The 18,976-nt window shown below is 36.7% G+C and overlaps 1 protein-coding gene across 1 annotated transcript; it reads left to right on the top strand.

The window, feature by feature from the left end:
* The first annotated feature begins 991 nt into the window (after positions 1-991).
* On the top strand, positions 992-18,483 carry LOC140168226 (serine/threonine-protein kinase PAK 4-like). Its single transcript, XM_072191566.1, is given in 12 exon segments — positions 992-1,139; positions 1,690-1,878; positions 1,880-1,997; positions 6,856-7,020; positions 7,535-7,904; positions 8,528-8,895; positions 9,864-10,229; positions 10,963-11,099; positions 11,941-12,067; positions 12,811-12,936; positions 13,607-13,741; positions 14,308-18,483. Coding segments are annotated over 12 exon segments (2,298 nt in total). The 5' UTR covers positions 992-1,098; the 3' UTR covers positions 14,464-18,483.
* The last annotated feature ends 493 nt before the right edge of the window (positions 18,484-18,976 follow it).

The raw sequence follows: 18,976 nt of genomic DNA, 5'->3' as shown, positions 1-18,976 counted from the left end.
TGTGATGCGAGTCCTTCCATTCCATCTGTATGAGTCTTTCCACTCCATCTGCTTCGGTCTCAGTTAAGATTGAATTTGTGTAGCTTACACCTGACAGTTGGGCTGCAGTTGTCATTGTTGCAGTTTACCTTTGCATTGAAGTGCCTACTTTTTCATTTCATGATGAATGAATTAAAACTATGACTGCTTAGAAAGAAAAAGAGCATTATTTGGTTCCAACTATAAAAATAGCATGGTTTCATAATTAATGAGTTTGGGTGTTTTTTCAACTACCATTATGTGAATTATTGGCAACTCTTGTTTCTGTCAACAACATTGCATGCAAGCAATTTTGAGCTCGTGAAATTTTTGTTGCTACAAAAATCATCTGTTCCGCTTCTCAATCAGTAGCTTGCGAGATGAACATGATGATAACGATGAGGGTAGGAAAAGGAAGCCAGATTCGTCATTTCTAAGCAGTGATTGTTGCTCATCAGATGAATATGTGGAGGATGTCTGCTCCCATCTGTATTTACATCAAATATAATAAAGAGTTCGTTGTGGAATATTCTAAGGATTTGAGGAAGACTGTCATGTTTACTTACAGATGTATCAAGGAATACACAGGGGAAAAGGAAGCGAAATGGTTACCATGTAGTTTGTGAGCAGATAAATTTGACTGCTAGACAGTACCATTGAACATAATTATTGTTGCTGGTACTTAACCATAATATTGATAACCAAGGATCTACCGTATGATTTGATTGAAATTGTACAAAGAGAGAGTTTCACCTGCGAGTTTCAGGGAGAACATCTATATCTAGCTATATTTTCTTCATATTCAGCATCGAAGTGGTTACGTAATTCTCTTGGTTACCGGATCACGCTTACTTTGGTATGCCTTCGAGTGCCATATACTTTATGTGGTGATCATTTCGATCGTGGTTCATTACTCTAGCGCGATCCCGGTGACTTAGTAACATTAATTAACTTCGATACTGAATTGCTTGCAAGGATCAATAAATGACTGTTACCTTTTGAAAGTTAGACTCAAGTGGATTTTCTTAGGACCACATTTATATTGAATCAAATTGCAAGGAGCTGATTAGAACCATCAAGATGGATACCATCAAAAGGCAGTTGCTACGGAGTCAATTAAAGTAATGTGTTTTGTGTTATCGTTTCAATGTGTGTTTTCAGTGTCTGAGAATGTTGTAATCAGAGCTGGATGAATACAATATGATCACTGAAAACAAGGTGGCTGCATGTGAAAAATGAATATTTTAATAAGTTTATCCATAGACCCTGAAAAAAAGGTTGTTTTTCAGGGTTCTATGGTTTATTGTTCTCTATTTGTTTTAGCAGTATCAATTACATGTAGTCTAATATCACAATGTGGTGAAATAGTGTATGCCAAATTATTGAAGAAGATTATGTGCAAATTTGTAGATGTGTTAGGTTTATTTAACATTTTGAAGGATAAGATTTTAAACTTAAAAGTTTCCTGTGATATAAACAATTCTAATTTCCAATTTGTTTTATTGGACCGAGTTCACCAGATTTATACTTTGATAGTACACTTGAGCGTGAAATGTCATGTTTGTTAGTGTAAGGCTGTTTATAATATTCATTGCTATTTTAACAAATTTGTCCTAGTGTTAGTACAGCAGACATGAATAACAGTACTTGATATGTTTCTTGTTCTTTCAGACTCGCCATGTTCAGCAAAAAGAATTTCAACTCCTCCTCCTCTTCCTCATCCTCATCCTCATCAAATAGGTCATCAAAGAAAGGAGGAGGAGGCGGTGCCAAAGGAGCAGGTGGGAAAACCAAGATACAAATTTCAGGGCTATCCAATTTTGAGCACAGGGTGCATACAGGTTATGATGAGAAGGCTGGGGATATGTGGGCTTGCCCCACAGTGGGCAAATATCGCCAGCGCAAGTGCGAAGACTAACAGACCAGCACCGATTGTGGATCCTTCGCTTATTACACCAACAGAAGTGTCAGGGATGAAGGTGGGTTAGGCAAAAAAAAATTGTTGTGTTGCCCTCCCAAGCCTAAAATCTGGTAGTACACCCGGCCGGATTTTAAAATTTTTTTTTTTTTTACCAACATAACCATTTGATACCTACTATTTCACAGTCACATGAGTGAAGAGAGGCATATGCTTAATATTGGCTGTATTTTCTACCCAATGTTGAATATTTTATTGAAGTAAATATTAATATTAAGGCCCTTCACAATTAATTCTTAGTTTACTATTTAAAGATTTTAAAATAGGCATGAGGTAACTTAATTATTAGTTATTTATTACTTATTATTTTCTTCATTTTGAAACAAGTGGTCACAGACCTGCATCAACATCCTGCATGGTACATTTTGGCACTGCAGATCATATTGCAATTGTGGTTGATTTTATACATTGATAATTAATGTGTGTTATTTGTTTGTTCAGGATTCATGATCAAAGTAAGAAAGTAGCAAATTAATGTAACAAAAATGTCATTTAACAGAGAAAATGACAGAGAAAAATCAAATAATTAAATATTTTGCAATTTTCAATTTTTGATGGGGGCGGAAATAGGAAACTCAAAATCAATTGTGAAGGGCCTAACATCCATGTTGTTGGGATTCAATGAGTCAGTCCTACTATCCAATTAAAGTGCTGGCTTGGGGCACAATATTTTTAGTGAACGTTATGGATCCGGGAATAGGCTTGGAGGTACATGTATGATAACAAAAATCATTTGTTAAAACAAAAATTATTAAAAAAAAAAAAAAAAAAAAAAAAATTTTTGAATTTTTTTTTTTTTTTTTTTTGAAAAAAAAAAAAAAAAAAAAACCCCAGGCCCAGATTTTCGCGATTTTGACCCGGCCGCGGAGGGCAACACAACATTTTTTTTTTTTTGCCTTATTACAATGTAGTCAAATGGGAGTTTTAACGAAGTGAATTACATGATGGAAATAAAGTTTGGGATTTGTAATTTGAAAATATAACATTTAAAAAAATAAATCTTGGGTCTTACATTGTATCTACATGTATTGTCACATTGGAGGCTAGTGATTGGAGGTCGTAGAGATGAAAGTAGGTTTAAGTCATGTCCATTTTTTCCCCTCCCAGAAATGAGCAAACAACATTTTGTTTGTAAATGTGGTATGCACCTTAGTGGTTTTTGTATTCTGGCTAGATTGTTGGCCTATATTAAAGTAACATTAATTTCTAGATTAAAGTGCCAGTGAAAATATATGTACGTATGTAGTTAATCCAGAAAATACATTTCTCTGGTTTATCATTGCTTAATTGTGAGATAAAGTAGGACTTACATACATGTGTGCCCTCAAAACAGCGAATGGGCCTATTTTTAACCAATACCAGTTTTTGGTCCCTTGAACATGATCATGAAGATTGTATCCAGCGATCTATGCTGACATCTAGCATCTATCATTTCATAATTTTATGGGTCAAAGGAATCGAGTATGCACCACCCCAGGGCACAAAATACCAGACATGTGTATTCCACTTGAAGCTCCCCTATCAAGTTCAATGCTATGCAATAAGATAATGACAATAACATGCCAGTATTTGTATTATTTTGTTATAAAATGTAAAAAAAAGTAAAATAAAGTAAAATAAAGAGTAGGGATAATTTGAAAATTAGCGTAGCAAGGTAAAAATTGTTGAGTGTCGCATCCCTTCAGTTCTTTTTAATGAGTTACACCAATTTCTTGTTTTATTCTATCAGTAACATACAGAAATGAGCGCCCTGTAGTGTACACATGATATTTTTTTTGTGGGGATGCCGATTCTGAAAAAGTGGACAATTTTTCCTGGAGGGAGGCGATTTTGTGAAAAGTGGACCATCTTCCCAACATTTTTTGACCTTTTGACCAAAAAAGCATTTTAAGAACCTCTGATTTGTGGTTTTTTGCTATGCTCTCAAGTTGGGACTTTGGGGGACTTTATACTTTCTCACAAGTTGGGATTTTGTTTGGCTTTAAAAAAACAAAGTTTATGCAATACAACCCCTGCCATGCGTATGAGCGTGGAAATGAAATGAGCCGTGTACATGTGTATAGCTCTCAGTTGAGTGTTGGAAAGCTGTAATGTCAGATTGAGATCGAAAGATAGAGCAGCAACAATTGCACTGGTACAACCATACAAGTTGCATTCACACATAGCTCAGAACAGACTTTCCAATAAAACTTGACCCATAGACTTAAGTCTAGTGTGCACACAGATTGAATCAAAGCTTTGGGTTATTCTTCTGTTCAAATTGACTGTAATGGGGATATTGATAATTAATCACTCGTTTTTAAATTTGTGACAATTATTATTTAAAATTGAATTGAATTTGTTTACCTGTTGGCTGTTTACTAGTTTAATATTTAACCAGGGTAGCCCCGGGGTCACTCCCATTGTGGCCTGTACACCATCCGCGATAATCAACTTTTGAAAAGCACCCTAAACAAGGATTTAACCCTTGGCTAAAACAATACCCTAAACAGGTGTTTTCACACCCTAAACAGGGATTTTATTCCTTGCATCAAATTTCATACCCTAAATTTCATTTCCGCGTATTAGCAATTGCAATTTTGCTACCCTTTTTCCAATATTTCATGTTTTTGACACCCTAAAAACGTTACATGCCAGCATGATCGTGCTTACCGACAAAATCTACCCTTTTACGTGTTTTCATTATCGCGGATGGTGTACAGGCCACAATGGGAGTGACCCCGGGTAGCCCCTTCAGTATCTGGTATTGATCTCCCAAAAGGGCCATATAAAACCTGCAGAAGTATAAAGATGTGACATAACAATTCAGTGGGAGTCTGGGATATTATGTAGTATTTTACTGATGATAAAAAGATGCACATTGCCAAATTTTCATGTAGCACATCATGTATCACTTGGTCATCATACTGAGATTAAAATAGAAATTATCCTCTTCATTATTTTAAAATACTGGGCCTCTTGCCTTTTGGGATTCTACTTCATTTGAATGTAAAGAAAACACACTAGCTGACTGAGTTGTTGCTACAAGAAAGCTGTCCATTTACACATTGCAATTACGGTAATAGAGCACGGTGTTACCTGATCCTATCTCCAAATCCACAATAATGGCTGCAAAATAGCTTGCAAATTGATGGCTGCTCTGTGTGGGTTTTATATAAGATTTCAAGTGACTGTGATTATCTTCACAGCACCCATTAGCCTAGAGGTGTGAAGTATTGTTGTTTAAGTAGAGTGGTAGAGCTTTGTTGCGGAATCACAGTTTATCTAGATCAGTTATTTTCCGTGTGGAGATTAGGCAAGTTGTAACCCACATCATAGGCTTGTGAATTGATTGCATTCTACTTCAGCCTCAACATCCTTTAATTATCACAGGAAGTGCAAATTCATGTGAATTGCAGTTTAAATCAATTTCAATCACTATACCTGGCCTGAACATTTTCCTCAATTTCTTAAATAGGTCAATAGTCGTATTTTTAAAAATAAAAGTATCTTGCAAGAATTGAACTACAGTATAAATCTCAGTGGTCATCCACTAGCCACTATCTGTATGATTGGCCTGTGGGAGGATATTGATGTTGATTGATTGTTTAAAATGAACTGATATCAATTAGCTTCATTAACCCTAGGTACATGGTACAATTAGTATCATCAGAGTAGATAGTAAGTCACTACAAGTACATTAATGTACACCAATATTGCAGCCTTGGTCTTAATATGCCAGATTGTGATCTATATTGGTGGCATTGAACTCTGATAGCTTCCTCCTATTTTTGCAGCAATTTTCTTTCACAAATGATTACAAATTATGTATCACTGTCAGTACACTACTTTCACATCCAAAAAGTCATATCCTGCCTAATACTATAAAGTTCACTTTTGAGTGAATAATTCCACAAATAATTCTGGGAAATAATTATGCAAGGAATAAAGGGGAAACACCACCATAAATATTACTATGTCAACAAAAATATAGGCTAACTCCATACATGTGAGAAAGTAATTTAAATTTCAATCACTTAGGACAGAACTATGATATTCTGACATACATGTATAGGCCTAAGTACTTTACTATGCATGAATGTCTGCATGTGTAAAACATATGACATACAAGGAATTGTCTCCCAAAGATGTTTTACTGCAATGGCTGCCACATGGGCAATTCTATTTGAAGTTGTGATTAGCAAATTATATAAAAAACATTTTTTATTCTAAAATCAATATTATGCAAGAAATAAAAGAAACAAATAAAGAATAAATTTGAGGCTTTTGATGTAAAAAAATGCTAATATAATTTTACAAACTACAAATGAATGTGCAATGCCTGAAGCAGCCATTTCTGTAATTATTTATAGAAGAGGTTATAAATACATTGAACATGCTGCTGATCAGAGACTGGAACAAAGTGCAGACAAAATGATCGGAAGTTTGGGTTGTAAACTCGAGTAGTGACATGTGTGGTGATCAGTTTCCATGTGTATAACTATATGAGACATGGCAACTATAGCATGTTAGCAGTTTTCATTTAGCATTGGTACCGACAAAGGAAAGAAAATCATCCTTTAAAATACTGGTAATGGTATTAACTCCGCTTATTTGAGTATAGCAATGAGGCACAACATAAATGTATTGAAAGAATATGATACTACAGTGCTACTCCAGTTTAGATGTATACTTATAGTCATGGCTCATGTACATGTCTTTATTGTGCATAATTCTAAATGAAAATTGAAACCGCAGACAAAATGGACTGGACCAGAATGTATAATATGGCTCTCATTGTGTGACTGCTTTTAAACTTTATTCATGTTTTATATATGTTATCGAACCATAACATGTATCCTGTCCTTCATAAACCACAGGCAATTGTACGTGGAGGTAACTCTTCAAGTGACATACACAGCCCAGCAGAACAGCAGAAGAGTCCTAATGGTGTTGGTGTAAGAAGAGGAATTTCTGTAGCTAGGTCCAACTCACTGAGAAGTCACAGTCCACCTAGGATGAGACGGAATCAGATGGAAAATCAAGTGAGTATTATAATTGAAGACCAAATTGCAAAGCAATTGCAGCGTAGTATGAACGGACCTTAAGAGCTGCAGTGCAGTTGCTCAATAATAATGCTATACAAGTTACTCTTGGAATCCATTCTCCTTCCCTAATTCTGTACGTATTACTGATCGCATTTTGTTTTCATCATTGATCGTTTAATTCACAGGCTCAAAATTCAGTACCAGAAAATGAAGTACACCATGCCGGTCCATACCAACAAAACCAGTACGGTGGTCCAGGAGGCCACCCCACCAAACAGTACACAGTCTTTGCCACGTGGTGGGCGTCTTAATTCACAAGGCAGTTATGGCAATGACCCACGGCAAAACAGACAAGTCATGCGTAGAGATATCCCTCCTAATGGCTCTACTCTTGATAGGCAAAGACCTGGCCATGATATGCCAGATAGGAACAATCATCCTGTGGACAGTAATGGCAGACCTATTAACCAAATGAGGCCTGATCAGCAGAGAATGGAAGAATTAAAACAAGAGATGGAGAGGAGGGGTCGATCAGAGAGCGATCCAAGTAGGCCACCTCCAGGAAGAGATGGTCACAGACCAGATCCTAGGGGCCCACCTCCAGGTAGAGGACCTGATCCAAGGGGTTATGACCCCAGAGGTCCTGATCCCAGAGGTTTTGATCCAAGAGATCCAAGAGCACATGATCCAAGAGGGCCACCAAGAGGACCTGATCCAAGGGGGCAGAGAGGGCCTCCTGATCCGAGGCAAGGACCCCCAAATTCAAGACAAGGACCCCCTGATCAAAGACAAGGACCCCCTGATCAAAGACAGCATCCTGATCCACGATATAGAGGAGAGCCACCAAGGGATAGAGGTGACAGGAATTACCAAGACCCAAGGTATGAATTAAGGATTCAAATAACTACAGATTGTTGGATTTTCATAAAACTTTGACAAAATGATCAGCCATATGTGCTGCTCAGTTGTGTTATTACCATTGCATGCTTCTCCCTCCTTGCCTTTAGCCAGGGGGATACTGGATACAATTGCTGAATTTTTGCCATTTCATAGATACTGAAGGCATGTTGCTATGATACAGAAAGGTGCCATATTAGTAAATATTGTTTTACAAATCCAATAATTTAGTCATGTTTCATCTTTCAATTGGAAGACTTCATCAGTAATGTGCCGATCTAGCAACACTCAACATCTGAGTAATTTAGACCTGTAAAATAGAATTTACACTGCAGGCTCATGTACACAGATGATGCTTAATAATTCTCAAGAACCCAATTTGAACAAAATTAAGATGCCTCTTATTTGCAGTTTCAATAATTATATTGAAACAGTTGGGGAAAAATATTCTGTAAATCAAACTAGCTACAAGGTCATAAATGAGGAAGTTCCACAAAAAAGTTTGATAACAGGAACGGATATAAAATTGGCTCATTTAGTTTAGTTTCATTCACTTTTAAAATGTTATTACAATAATGTTTTCTGCTTTCTTCACCCTTTATCCCAGGCAAATGGAAAGGCGACCTGACAACAGATATCCTCCCAACCAGATGCAAAATAGAGGTCCACCCCATCCAAACCAATACCAAGGTCACCCTGGTCAACATCAGCATCCCCAACACCCACCAGGTCATAGGGCACAAAGCCCTCCTCATATGGGAGGGCCACAACATGGTGCAGCTAGGCGGCCTCCTTCAGCTGGGGGTCCCCCATCCATACAACGGTGCCCCACCACAGCATATGATGGGGCCAGGAGGAGATAATCGGATGATGCAAGGTGGACCACCAGGTCATCCTCAGCAACAGCACCCTGGACATCCAGGACACCCTGGTAGCTTCCCACCACCACACCGTGCCCAAGGACAGTACCCTCGGGTATGTAGGATGTATACTCTGAAATACATAAATATCCTATATAAATAAAGTTCAATTTGTCAACACCAAGTAAAACACTAACTGTTTTTGCTGTCAGTCTTATCATTGAACCGCTAACTTTCTCAAAGCTGGTGTTGTTAAGACCCAACAGCTGACTAGCAGGACATTACTGTATAAGTGGTAATTTTCGCGAGGGTTTTATTTTCGCGAATTTCACGATTAGAGCCCCAACCGCGAAAATAACACCTCGCGAATGTATGCAATAATGTATTACAAGTATAGGGAAGGACTGGGTAATCGCGAAAATAACATTCGTGAAAATGTGTCTCTCACTCCAAATCGCGAAAATAACTGTACGCGAAAATTACCACTTATACAGTATTATGTCACTTCTGTTTGTAGACAAGCAGAGGATCATAGATGTAACTTAGGTTGTAAACTCCCTCATCTCAGTTCATTACTCCTCACCCCCTCCTGATCTGAATTGACTGTCAATGCATCATGCTTTCTCTACGATATTTTACTCCACCCAACCCCGCTATTGGTAATATTATTATTTGCCCAGACTACATGGTAATTACAAAGTTCTTAAATTAGCTCTCGGATTGTTTCCTTTGTGACTCTTGTCATGACCATGCTTTGAGAAATTTGGTGGTTGAGCGACACAACTGGCAGCACAAACAGTTTTGCTTGGTTTTGACAAGTAAATAGTTAATCTACAATTGCCAAACCTGATCAGCCAGTTTCAAGATACATAAAATATCAAAACATAGAACTGAGTAGCTGTAACATGTGACACAATTTTGCACATTCTTTTGGTGGCTTAAATCTTAGAAATGTGCAATTTGAATATATTTCAGTATGATTCTATTAAACATTTGTTTGTAATTTTGTTGCTTTTTTTCCCCCATGTAGCTTTCTAGTTTGGCTTTCTGTAATGATTTCCATTTGTTATATCTAAATTATAGGAACATGAATCTGCTTCCATGGGCCCACCGCAAAGCCCCACACGGAATGGCCCCTCATCCCCACAACCAAGATCACCTACCTCCAATGGCCCAGCCAACATGCCACAGATGACAGCAAACCCTCCTGCAGCACAAACCAACAACCCAGCCGGCGAACAACGTGTATCACATGAGCAGTTCCGTGCAGCTCTTCAGATGGTGGTCAGTCAGGGTGACCCAAGACATAAGTTGGATAATTTTGTAAAGATTGGAGAGGGGTCGACAGGGATTGTATGCATAGCTACTGAGAGACATACTGGAAGACAGGTTGCTGTAAAGAAGATGGACTTGAGGAAGCAACAAAGGAGAGAATTGTTGTTTAATGAGGTATGATGTTGTGTGTCTGTTTGTTACCTAGTCACATTTGTAATTCTTCTCCTTAAGTTTGTAGCAGGTAGCGAACAAAATACAGAATTGGTGTCTTGATTTTTGGATGTTTGAATAAGGTCATGAAATACTTACATTCATGTATTGACTGGACAAAGCTGTATAGAATCGGCAGGGTCATTCATATGTGCTTTAGCAGGAATGTGTGTCAATAAGTGTGGTTGCCAGTTATTACAGAACTGCAGTTGGAACCTCTTTCAGAATTGGAAGATGTCTACAGTAGATTTAACTCAAGAGTTGTAATTTATTATTTATTATCAGCTGGCTCCCCCAGCTGAGTCCATAGCTCACCAGTTTTCCATAAGGGTCCAGGTTCAAATACTGGATGGTCAGTCAAGCCAAGTAGGCTTCATACAACATCTGGAGCCAGTTGGCAGACATGGAGCCTGTTGGACTTTGCGTCACCCATTCAGCAATGTTCATCAAATTTTGTATGCGACAGAAAACTGTTTTCACTTTAATTTTAAATAAACAAGTTATAATCTTTTCCCAGATAGTGCACATGGACCTGTATATGGGGGGAAAACAGTTGGTTGGATTTGAACCAGTAACAGTTCAAAAGCTGCCCCTACTGTTCCACATAGAACCGTTTGGGAAAGTAATTAATCTTACTTTTAAGAATTAACAAATATCTATGAGCAAGAGACTAATGTATGTACCTTGATATTTGCAGGTTGTTATTATGCGAGACTACAAGCATGACAACATAGTAGAAATGTATGACAGTTTCTTAGTGGATGATGAGCTCTGGGTGGTGATGGAATTCTTGGAAGGAGGTGCTCTTACTGACATCGTTACTCATATAAGAAGGTGAGTTTCACTTGAATGTTAACATAGCAGATGTTTGTTGTTGAGAAAGTATTCTTTAGAGTTCTGTATAAGTAGGCGTAGATGTTTTACATAGAGAATGAATCAGCTTTAGTATTTACATAACTTGTGTTTATAGCATTTTGTCAAGTGATACAAAACTGAACATTCTAGTTGCAATGTGCATAACAAATTTGTAGACTCAAAGAACTCAAACATTCAAAGGAGAAATGTTATGCCGTACAAGCCGCTTAAAAAGTGTGCATAGTACAAGTTCCTTCATTATTATGTTTTGATGAATCCAATTGTGGATCCAAACATAATAATGATAAAATCGGATGCTTTACGCCCAATATGTATTGGTCTCGCTATGAGTTTTAAAATATTTTACTTGACTACGTCTCGTCCAATATTTTAAAACTCATAGCTCGACCAATAAATATGGGCTCAATCGATCCAATTTTATATCAAAATACACTGCCACGGTTTCGTCGGTTAGGCTATATAATAGAACCATATTGGTTCAATCTTTCGATCAACCTTCGATGCTTGGTCAGTCCCCATTATTTATGAATTATCAATGAATGTAGTATAAATTGTGGCATTTAGTTAATATTTATGTATTGTTTTAACCAATACAATTTTACCATTAATGCTGATTAATTAATTCAGAGTTCATTAATAACAAGTATTAAAGCAGCATTCATGGTCGATGCCAAGATTGAACACGTTTGGCTGCAGTGCCTTAAATGAGCTTGAATATGGCAGCATATGCTAACTGACTGTAATTCTTACTCCATTGAGATATATCTTTAATCTTTCAATTGTTTGTATTCCACTGCAGAATGGACGAAGAGCCGATAGCATACGTATGTAGCGCCATTTTGAAGGCCTTAGCGTTCTTACATTCACAAGGAGTCATACATAGAGACATCAAGAGTGACTCTATACTACTTACTCATGATGGCAGGGTAAGATTAACTCTTGAAAGCATTGGCTTTCTTACATTCACAAGGAGTCAAATAAGGAGTCATACACAGACTTCAGGAACTGACTCATGATGGCAAATTATGAGCTTTCTCGGAGGGTGCAAACGTAAACATTAAGGATGTCCTTTTTGGTTATCTGATATGAAAAGTCAAGATTGGTTCATTGGAGAGAAATATGTGGGTGATGCAGTGCAGTAACTGTAATGACTTCCATCTGTTAACTTTTGAATGCTTCTTGGAGCTGAAGGGCTCTATGAAGGGAGAGTTTTGATCATTATTTGTTTTGTTCAATATCAAGGAATTCATTTTGTGTGACATCCTTGTCAATCTTGCACTAAAGTCTTTTCATGTTGAATAATTCCGTTGCAAGCTAGTGGTTCCACAATGTCTGCCATGCTGCTATTAAGGAAGTGTCACTACGATTACAATTCCTAGAAGAACATATGGCGAGTGGTATTAAAGAATTTTAATGACAGCCTTGACATTTATATGTGACTTACAAGTGTTAATGTTATGCTCTACTTATGTTTGGACACAGAATTGAATTGTAAGCTGTCACAATAAGTTCATTGACCTTTTAGATTAACACTCTAACCACATGCGTAAATTACATAACAGACTGCTTGCAGATGTTAATTTTATGTTTGATAAATTATAACGCTGTTGAAGAGATGTACAATGTATGTCTTCCTGAGTCATGCTAATTTATTTTCCTTTCTTTTCAGGTGAAGTTGTCTGACTTTGGTTTCTGTGCACAAGTATCTTCAGACATGACAAAGAGAAAATCTCTGGTAGGAACTCCCTATTGGATGGCACCCGAGGTGATATCAAGGCTCCCATATGGACCTGAGGTAAGATGTTATGAATACTAGATTTGAAATAGGAGTATGTGGGTGAGGTATTTTGTGAGAAGTTTCTAGATTGAACAAGCAACAATTACTTGAATACCTAATAATTGTGTAAACAATGATGCCACCATCACTAGCACTATTACTATTTAAATCCAAAGACTAAATCCACTACCATAGCTTCAAAAACTATTGCCACTGGTACCCACATTCCATACGCTCTCAGGGCAGATTTGGATAGGGGACTGAAGGTCATTCTATAATCACTCTTGTTCCTTGTCCTGCACTTCTTTCTCCTCTTGGACGCATCCAGTTCTTCCCTCAAGTTTCTCCTCAAACTCTACCTCCCACCCTCATTTATTCTATGCCACTGCTCGTTTTTCCAGATTTCCCAACCTACCAATGCTACCATTCTCTACTCCAAACCAAAAACTATCTCTAATTGTGTATCCATATCTGTGGACTGTTCATTGTTAAATTAACAGTAACTTTATTCTGTTACCTTTGATCCTATGCTGTAATAACTGATCTTGTCTTTTTCACATGAAATGTGTAAGAAAAGAAAGAAAAAAGTCTTGTTTTTAGAATGCCAAGCCTTCTATTTCTTTTAGAATAAGATTTTCCATAAATACCTTACATCATTTATATAATCAATGTGTTTCTTTTCATGTAGGTTGATATTTGGTCCCTTGGTATAATGGTGATGGAAATGGTTGATGGTGAACCACCATTCTTCAATGAACCACCACTGCAAGCTATGAGACGCATCCGAGATATGCCACCTCCAAAGTTAAAGAGCACACATAGGGTGAGGAAACAGTTTCATGAAACGCCTTGTTCAAAACTCTACATTCTAGCTGACTTTGTTTTGAGGTCTTTGATCTTTTCTGAAATTGTGTTATAAGATAGCACGCAGTACACAGTATATCAGGGTTAATGTTACAGGGTTTTGAGTGAACCATGAATGATTGTTGGGTTAACTTAACGTGGTTTGATGTCAGATATTATCTGAAATGGAAGAAAATAAATGCAGATGTGGGAGAACTGCTGTGAAAATAATGAATTAAATATATCTAGATATCTTCAGGCTCTCTCTCAAAAAAACATGCTTGATATACAGAATGTCTGCCATTTAAATTCTTTCAAAAAATGCACCTGAACCCAACTGATAATGCTATGTAATTTCACACACTCACAAAATATGACCATATCATTGTTGGTAGCTCTTTACTGGGTGTGTTCTTCCACACAAAAGTGGGTTGTAGAGCAAAATGAGTGTTTCTTCTAAGTTATACCTCTGTGTGACTACCACATAGAGTGGTATCTTGTGTGTCATTTACTGATGTCAATTTCTTTCGTATCCTTTCACTACAGGCATCTCCAAGATTACAGGGCTTCCTTGAGCGCATGTTGGTGCGTGATCCTACTCAGCGAGCCTCCGCATTTGAACTTCTCCAGCATCCCTTCATGAGGCAGTGTGGACCTAACTCTTCCTTGTTGCCACTTATGCAGCAGTTACGAAATAAATAACAATGTAATACTTGTTGTGGTAATGAAACTGTGTGATACTAGTACCAGCAAACTAACACCAACAGGCTTTAACAGCTGACTTAATCGCTGCTTGTTTTGCAACAGCTAAGGATGTGATTGAAAAGAGTACCAGTGATGCTGGTGATGTTTTCTATGAAGTCTATATACGCATGTCATGAAGACAACTCTGGTGTTGTGAGTATTAAAAAGCATCGTGAGAGAGCTGCCAAGAAGCGAGGGCAAGAGTTACAGGATGCCAGCATGGATGTATTGGCTGAAATAGGTGAACAAATAATGTAGTCATGAACATCATTTACAGTTTGTCCACTCTGAAGTTCAAAGTGACAACACGCGAGTATACAGCGCATACACACTGCACGTCTCTGCTGCAGGTATGTGTGCCTTCAAAGTTTGTACAATGTGTGCGTCCGCGTCTGTATTTTGTACTTCAGAGTAGACTTGTAAACTGTAGCAGAGGCACATGTATGTACTGGTTCTCCCTTGATGTTTATCAAATGTCCATTGCCCAAGATTGCATTATATGGCATCAAGGAAGTACTTGGTACGACTGTGGAAACCGTGCATTAATTTGTATGAAATCAACTTCAAAAACAAAACCTTTTCAATTTTTTTAAAGGGATGCACAGGTTGTGAAATGTTATTTATGTGTATAGTAATTAAGAGTGAGAATGTGACGAAGAGTGTGTATTATTTATGCCAATTTGTATTGATTCAGATAATGATATTATATTGCTGAAAAGTTGCAAGAAGCTAAACATTGTATACCATACTGCTGTAGTAGAAGTAATCTTACAGGTCAGTGAGTGAGATACATGTATGTATTGATGTCAAAGGAATTTGGGCATTATTTTTTTATTTGTGTTAATAATGATAACATCAAGCACCAGCAATTCTTGAAGAGACAGGCAGTTCAAACTCACTGATGGTCTGATGTGAATTACATTGTACATTATATTATGCAATGCAGTATGTGCCAAGTTTTAATTGAAGACTTATTTACAGGCTCACAAAGATGCAGATTATCAATTTAATGGTATGATATGTACTTGGAAATATAATGCAAGGAGGTGTGGGGTTCATATGCGGTTATGTTATATGTTGGTTACAAATTGGTCACAAGACTCGTTTTAAAGAGTTCCAAAATGATGGTTTGAAGGGTAGTATCAGTGATGAATAAGGAGACAATGATAGGCAAATGGGCAAATATTGCAATTTTGCTATGCAAAATTCTGTCAATAAATTATGCCCTGTTACCCTTCCATTTCCTTGTTATTCATGTGTTTTGTTTTAAATAATTTTTTATGGGCGTATACGTAATCAACACTATGCTACCTATCTTTAGTTGGGACACCTCTCGTCACAGGGGCAGGCTACAGCAAAGGTGGTAAAGTGTAGGCTGTAATAGTAAGGTGTAGGTGGAATACTTATCGTTACTTTGCACAAGAGCAGTTTAACATTTATTTACCAAGTCTTGCATTTACCTGAGATGGTGTCATTTGATCTTCTCATTGAAGCAATATAAGCTGTTTATTGGTGCTGCAATTAATTTGATACCAGGAAATATTAAGTCTCATGTTCCTTACAGCATGTCACAAAATGATTTTCGTACCCTGTTGTTATTTGTCATTACAAAATAATTCACAAGAGAAAAATATTTATGTAATTCTTAATCTTATGTCATTTATAAAAATCAAGCTAACCAATCCAAATGCACCAGAGTTTACTTGTTGAAATTGAATAACCAAACCTGAGGGCATATTATCAAGCTCAAGTATTAATTTACTCTTGACAGTAAATGCTTTGTTTGCCTTATATGTAGGTGTCATGGAATGTAATGTCACAAAATATAGATCAAAATAGGATGCAAATATTTGTTGATGTACTTCAAAATAGTTCTGGCTGATTTGGGAACTATTAGAATTATTGTCCATAATCAAATTCTTGTCTCTCAAGTCCTCTTGAAGTATTTTATGAAGTTGTTCAAAACATTACAAATCAAACATGGAGATTGCAAATCAAACATGGAGAATGCTGATCTGACTTGATCCAAGTCATCCAGTCTAATGACACAAATATGCAAATTTGAGTGGTATAATTATTATCTTGGAGAATTAATAATACACTTTTATATATTGAAACATGGATTTTTAAATGGAAGGAATCATTTACTTGTGTTTTTACTAATCACTATTTAATTTGAGTAGAAATTCCCATTTCAATTTCAACACCGCTAGCAATGGACTGAATGGATTGCTCATGTCTTATTTTATGTAATTATACTGGTTGTTAATTGTATCATTTTTGTACAGAAACAATAATTGAGAGAGTATTTTGTTATTTGATACATTTAAATCTATATATAATTAAAAAATGTTGTTCCATGGACTACAGGGTTGAAAATAAACATTCTCTTCAAAATTCCAGAGAGAAAAAAGCGTAACAGAGGGCTGTGTCTAAGGGAACAACCCAAAAGTTCGATGAAGCCCTGTAACGAAAGTCCTTTCGTTAGAAAGCTAACCCCTCCCCTCTAACGTAAATGTCAAATATCAAAACTCCAACTCATATTCATTGGCACAGGGCCGTCACTATGGTCGATGGAGTTGTGGAGGAGTGCGACATTGCAAGGATATTGATCGCGTTTAAGAAACAATAATTCTATTTTACAATTACAAAATTTTACAATTATATATTAAATCCGTAAAAAAAAGATCAACTTTGACCGATGTTTTAACTACTTCTTTACAAACGTAATCAGACTTTTTGACCCCCTCCCTCCCTAATGAAAGGACTTTCGTTTATAGGGCTTCATGGAACTTTTGGGTTGTTCCTTAAAGTAACATAAGGTAATTGAAAGCTTTGTGTATTGATGCAATAGTTGTATTGCAAACAAATTTGTACAGATATCAAAGAGTAACATTGATAATTTGCTGTCCAGTTGAAGGAGGATAACATAAACTGGTAAATGTAGAAATTTGCAGTGTTAAATGATTCATTCAAACTAAAGGCAAATTATACAAACTATTCAACAGCTCAAATCAATGCCATTGTTATATAATAATTATAAGTATCCAAACCATGTCTTGTTAATCACATCTGTGGATGAAACAAAGCTATTCTGTCAAGAATTATTCCTAAAGATCAATGAAGCCAGCCCTATAAATGGAACCAGTTCCATTAGGGAGGGAGAGGATAGAAAGTGTTAATTACAAGTAGATGTGGAGGGAGGGAGGGAGCTTTGTAAAGAAACAAGTTGTGTTTATCAGGCTACATTGATCTTTTGGTGTGTTGCCTTCGATACAAACCACTGACTGCACATGTAACTGAACTGAATGAAAAAATATCTGTATTTGATCAATTCAGTTACTGTAAGCTGCACTACAATTCATATTGTTTGTGTATATTGTGTAAAATTAAATGGTCATGAATTCTTTGTGAACAATAGTACTTTTATAATCCTTATATTTGTACAAACAACTTTTGGAAATTTCCAAATCATAAATTATTTTGCAGAATATATAACACCAGGGGTTATGCAGTGCAGCCCTGTAGACAATATTAATTATTGCCGCACTGTGACAAAAGGGCCCAACTGGCAGTTTGGCTGAAATTGAAACATTCAAATTACAAACCTTTCATGCAAACCTGTATATTTGGCTTGTAGATTACAAGTTACTGTTAGCCAAGTTGAGCCAACAACAGTTTTTGTCAAGTTAATGCATTATAAAGCAATATGTCAGTTGTGCCACTTTTGTCTTGGTAAATCGAACCAGATAAACTCTTTGTAAAGTATGAGGAAAAACACTTATTTTGGTATAATGAATGTACGTCCGCAATGATATCACCTTGTAATTATTGTGCCTGCATGATCTAAATATGTGTCTTTTGTATTGAACCAAATAACTTTTATGAAATTCAATGTAGTTTTGTACTGTGAATTGTTAATGGAAAGCCAAAGCATGGGTGAACAATGTCAGCATCAGAAAGTATTAGAACAGGGCCTTTATGACCAGCACTCCTAGCAATTGAACTGTCAAAAACTTGTGGTAGTAGGCCATGGTATTCCTTGAATAAGGTTTATTGTGTACCTGAGGTTATGATCACAAATGATTCTTTGAGTTGGCCAAAGAAAGAAAAATCGACTATGATCAGGATTTTGAAGCATTATTTGGATCATTTGTGACCATGAAATATTGAAGCTGCTTATTCAGGGACAAGCATAAAGAAGAAAAAACTATTTCTTGGGCCTATGACATATCATACCATAATGCCACAAAAATAAAAATCCCTCGTCAGTTTTATAGGAGCGCTGGTCTGAAAACTCTACAAGTACTGAGTTTTAGGTCCTGATCAAGGAACAATATTTATTAATTACTTGTCCAGCTCAAGGGAAATACTAATTTGTGATCAAAATGTGTTTTTGCAAAGATGAAGCACCGTTTCGGCAATTGAGTTATTGAGCCAGAAATGTTTTCTTTCAGCATGAATTATGCAA

The sequence above is a fragment of the Amphiura filiformis genome, chromosome 1, assembly GCF_039555335.1.
Source record: "Amphiura filiformis chromosome 1, Afil_fr2py, whole genome shotgun sequence".
NCBI lineage: Eukaryota > Metazoa > Echinodermata > Ophiuroidea > Amphilepidida > Amphiuridae > Amphiura > Amphiura filiformis.
This window is presented reverse-complemented; position numbering and strand designations above follow the sequence as displayed.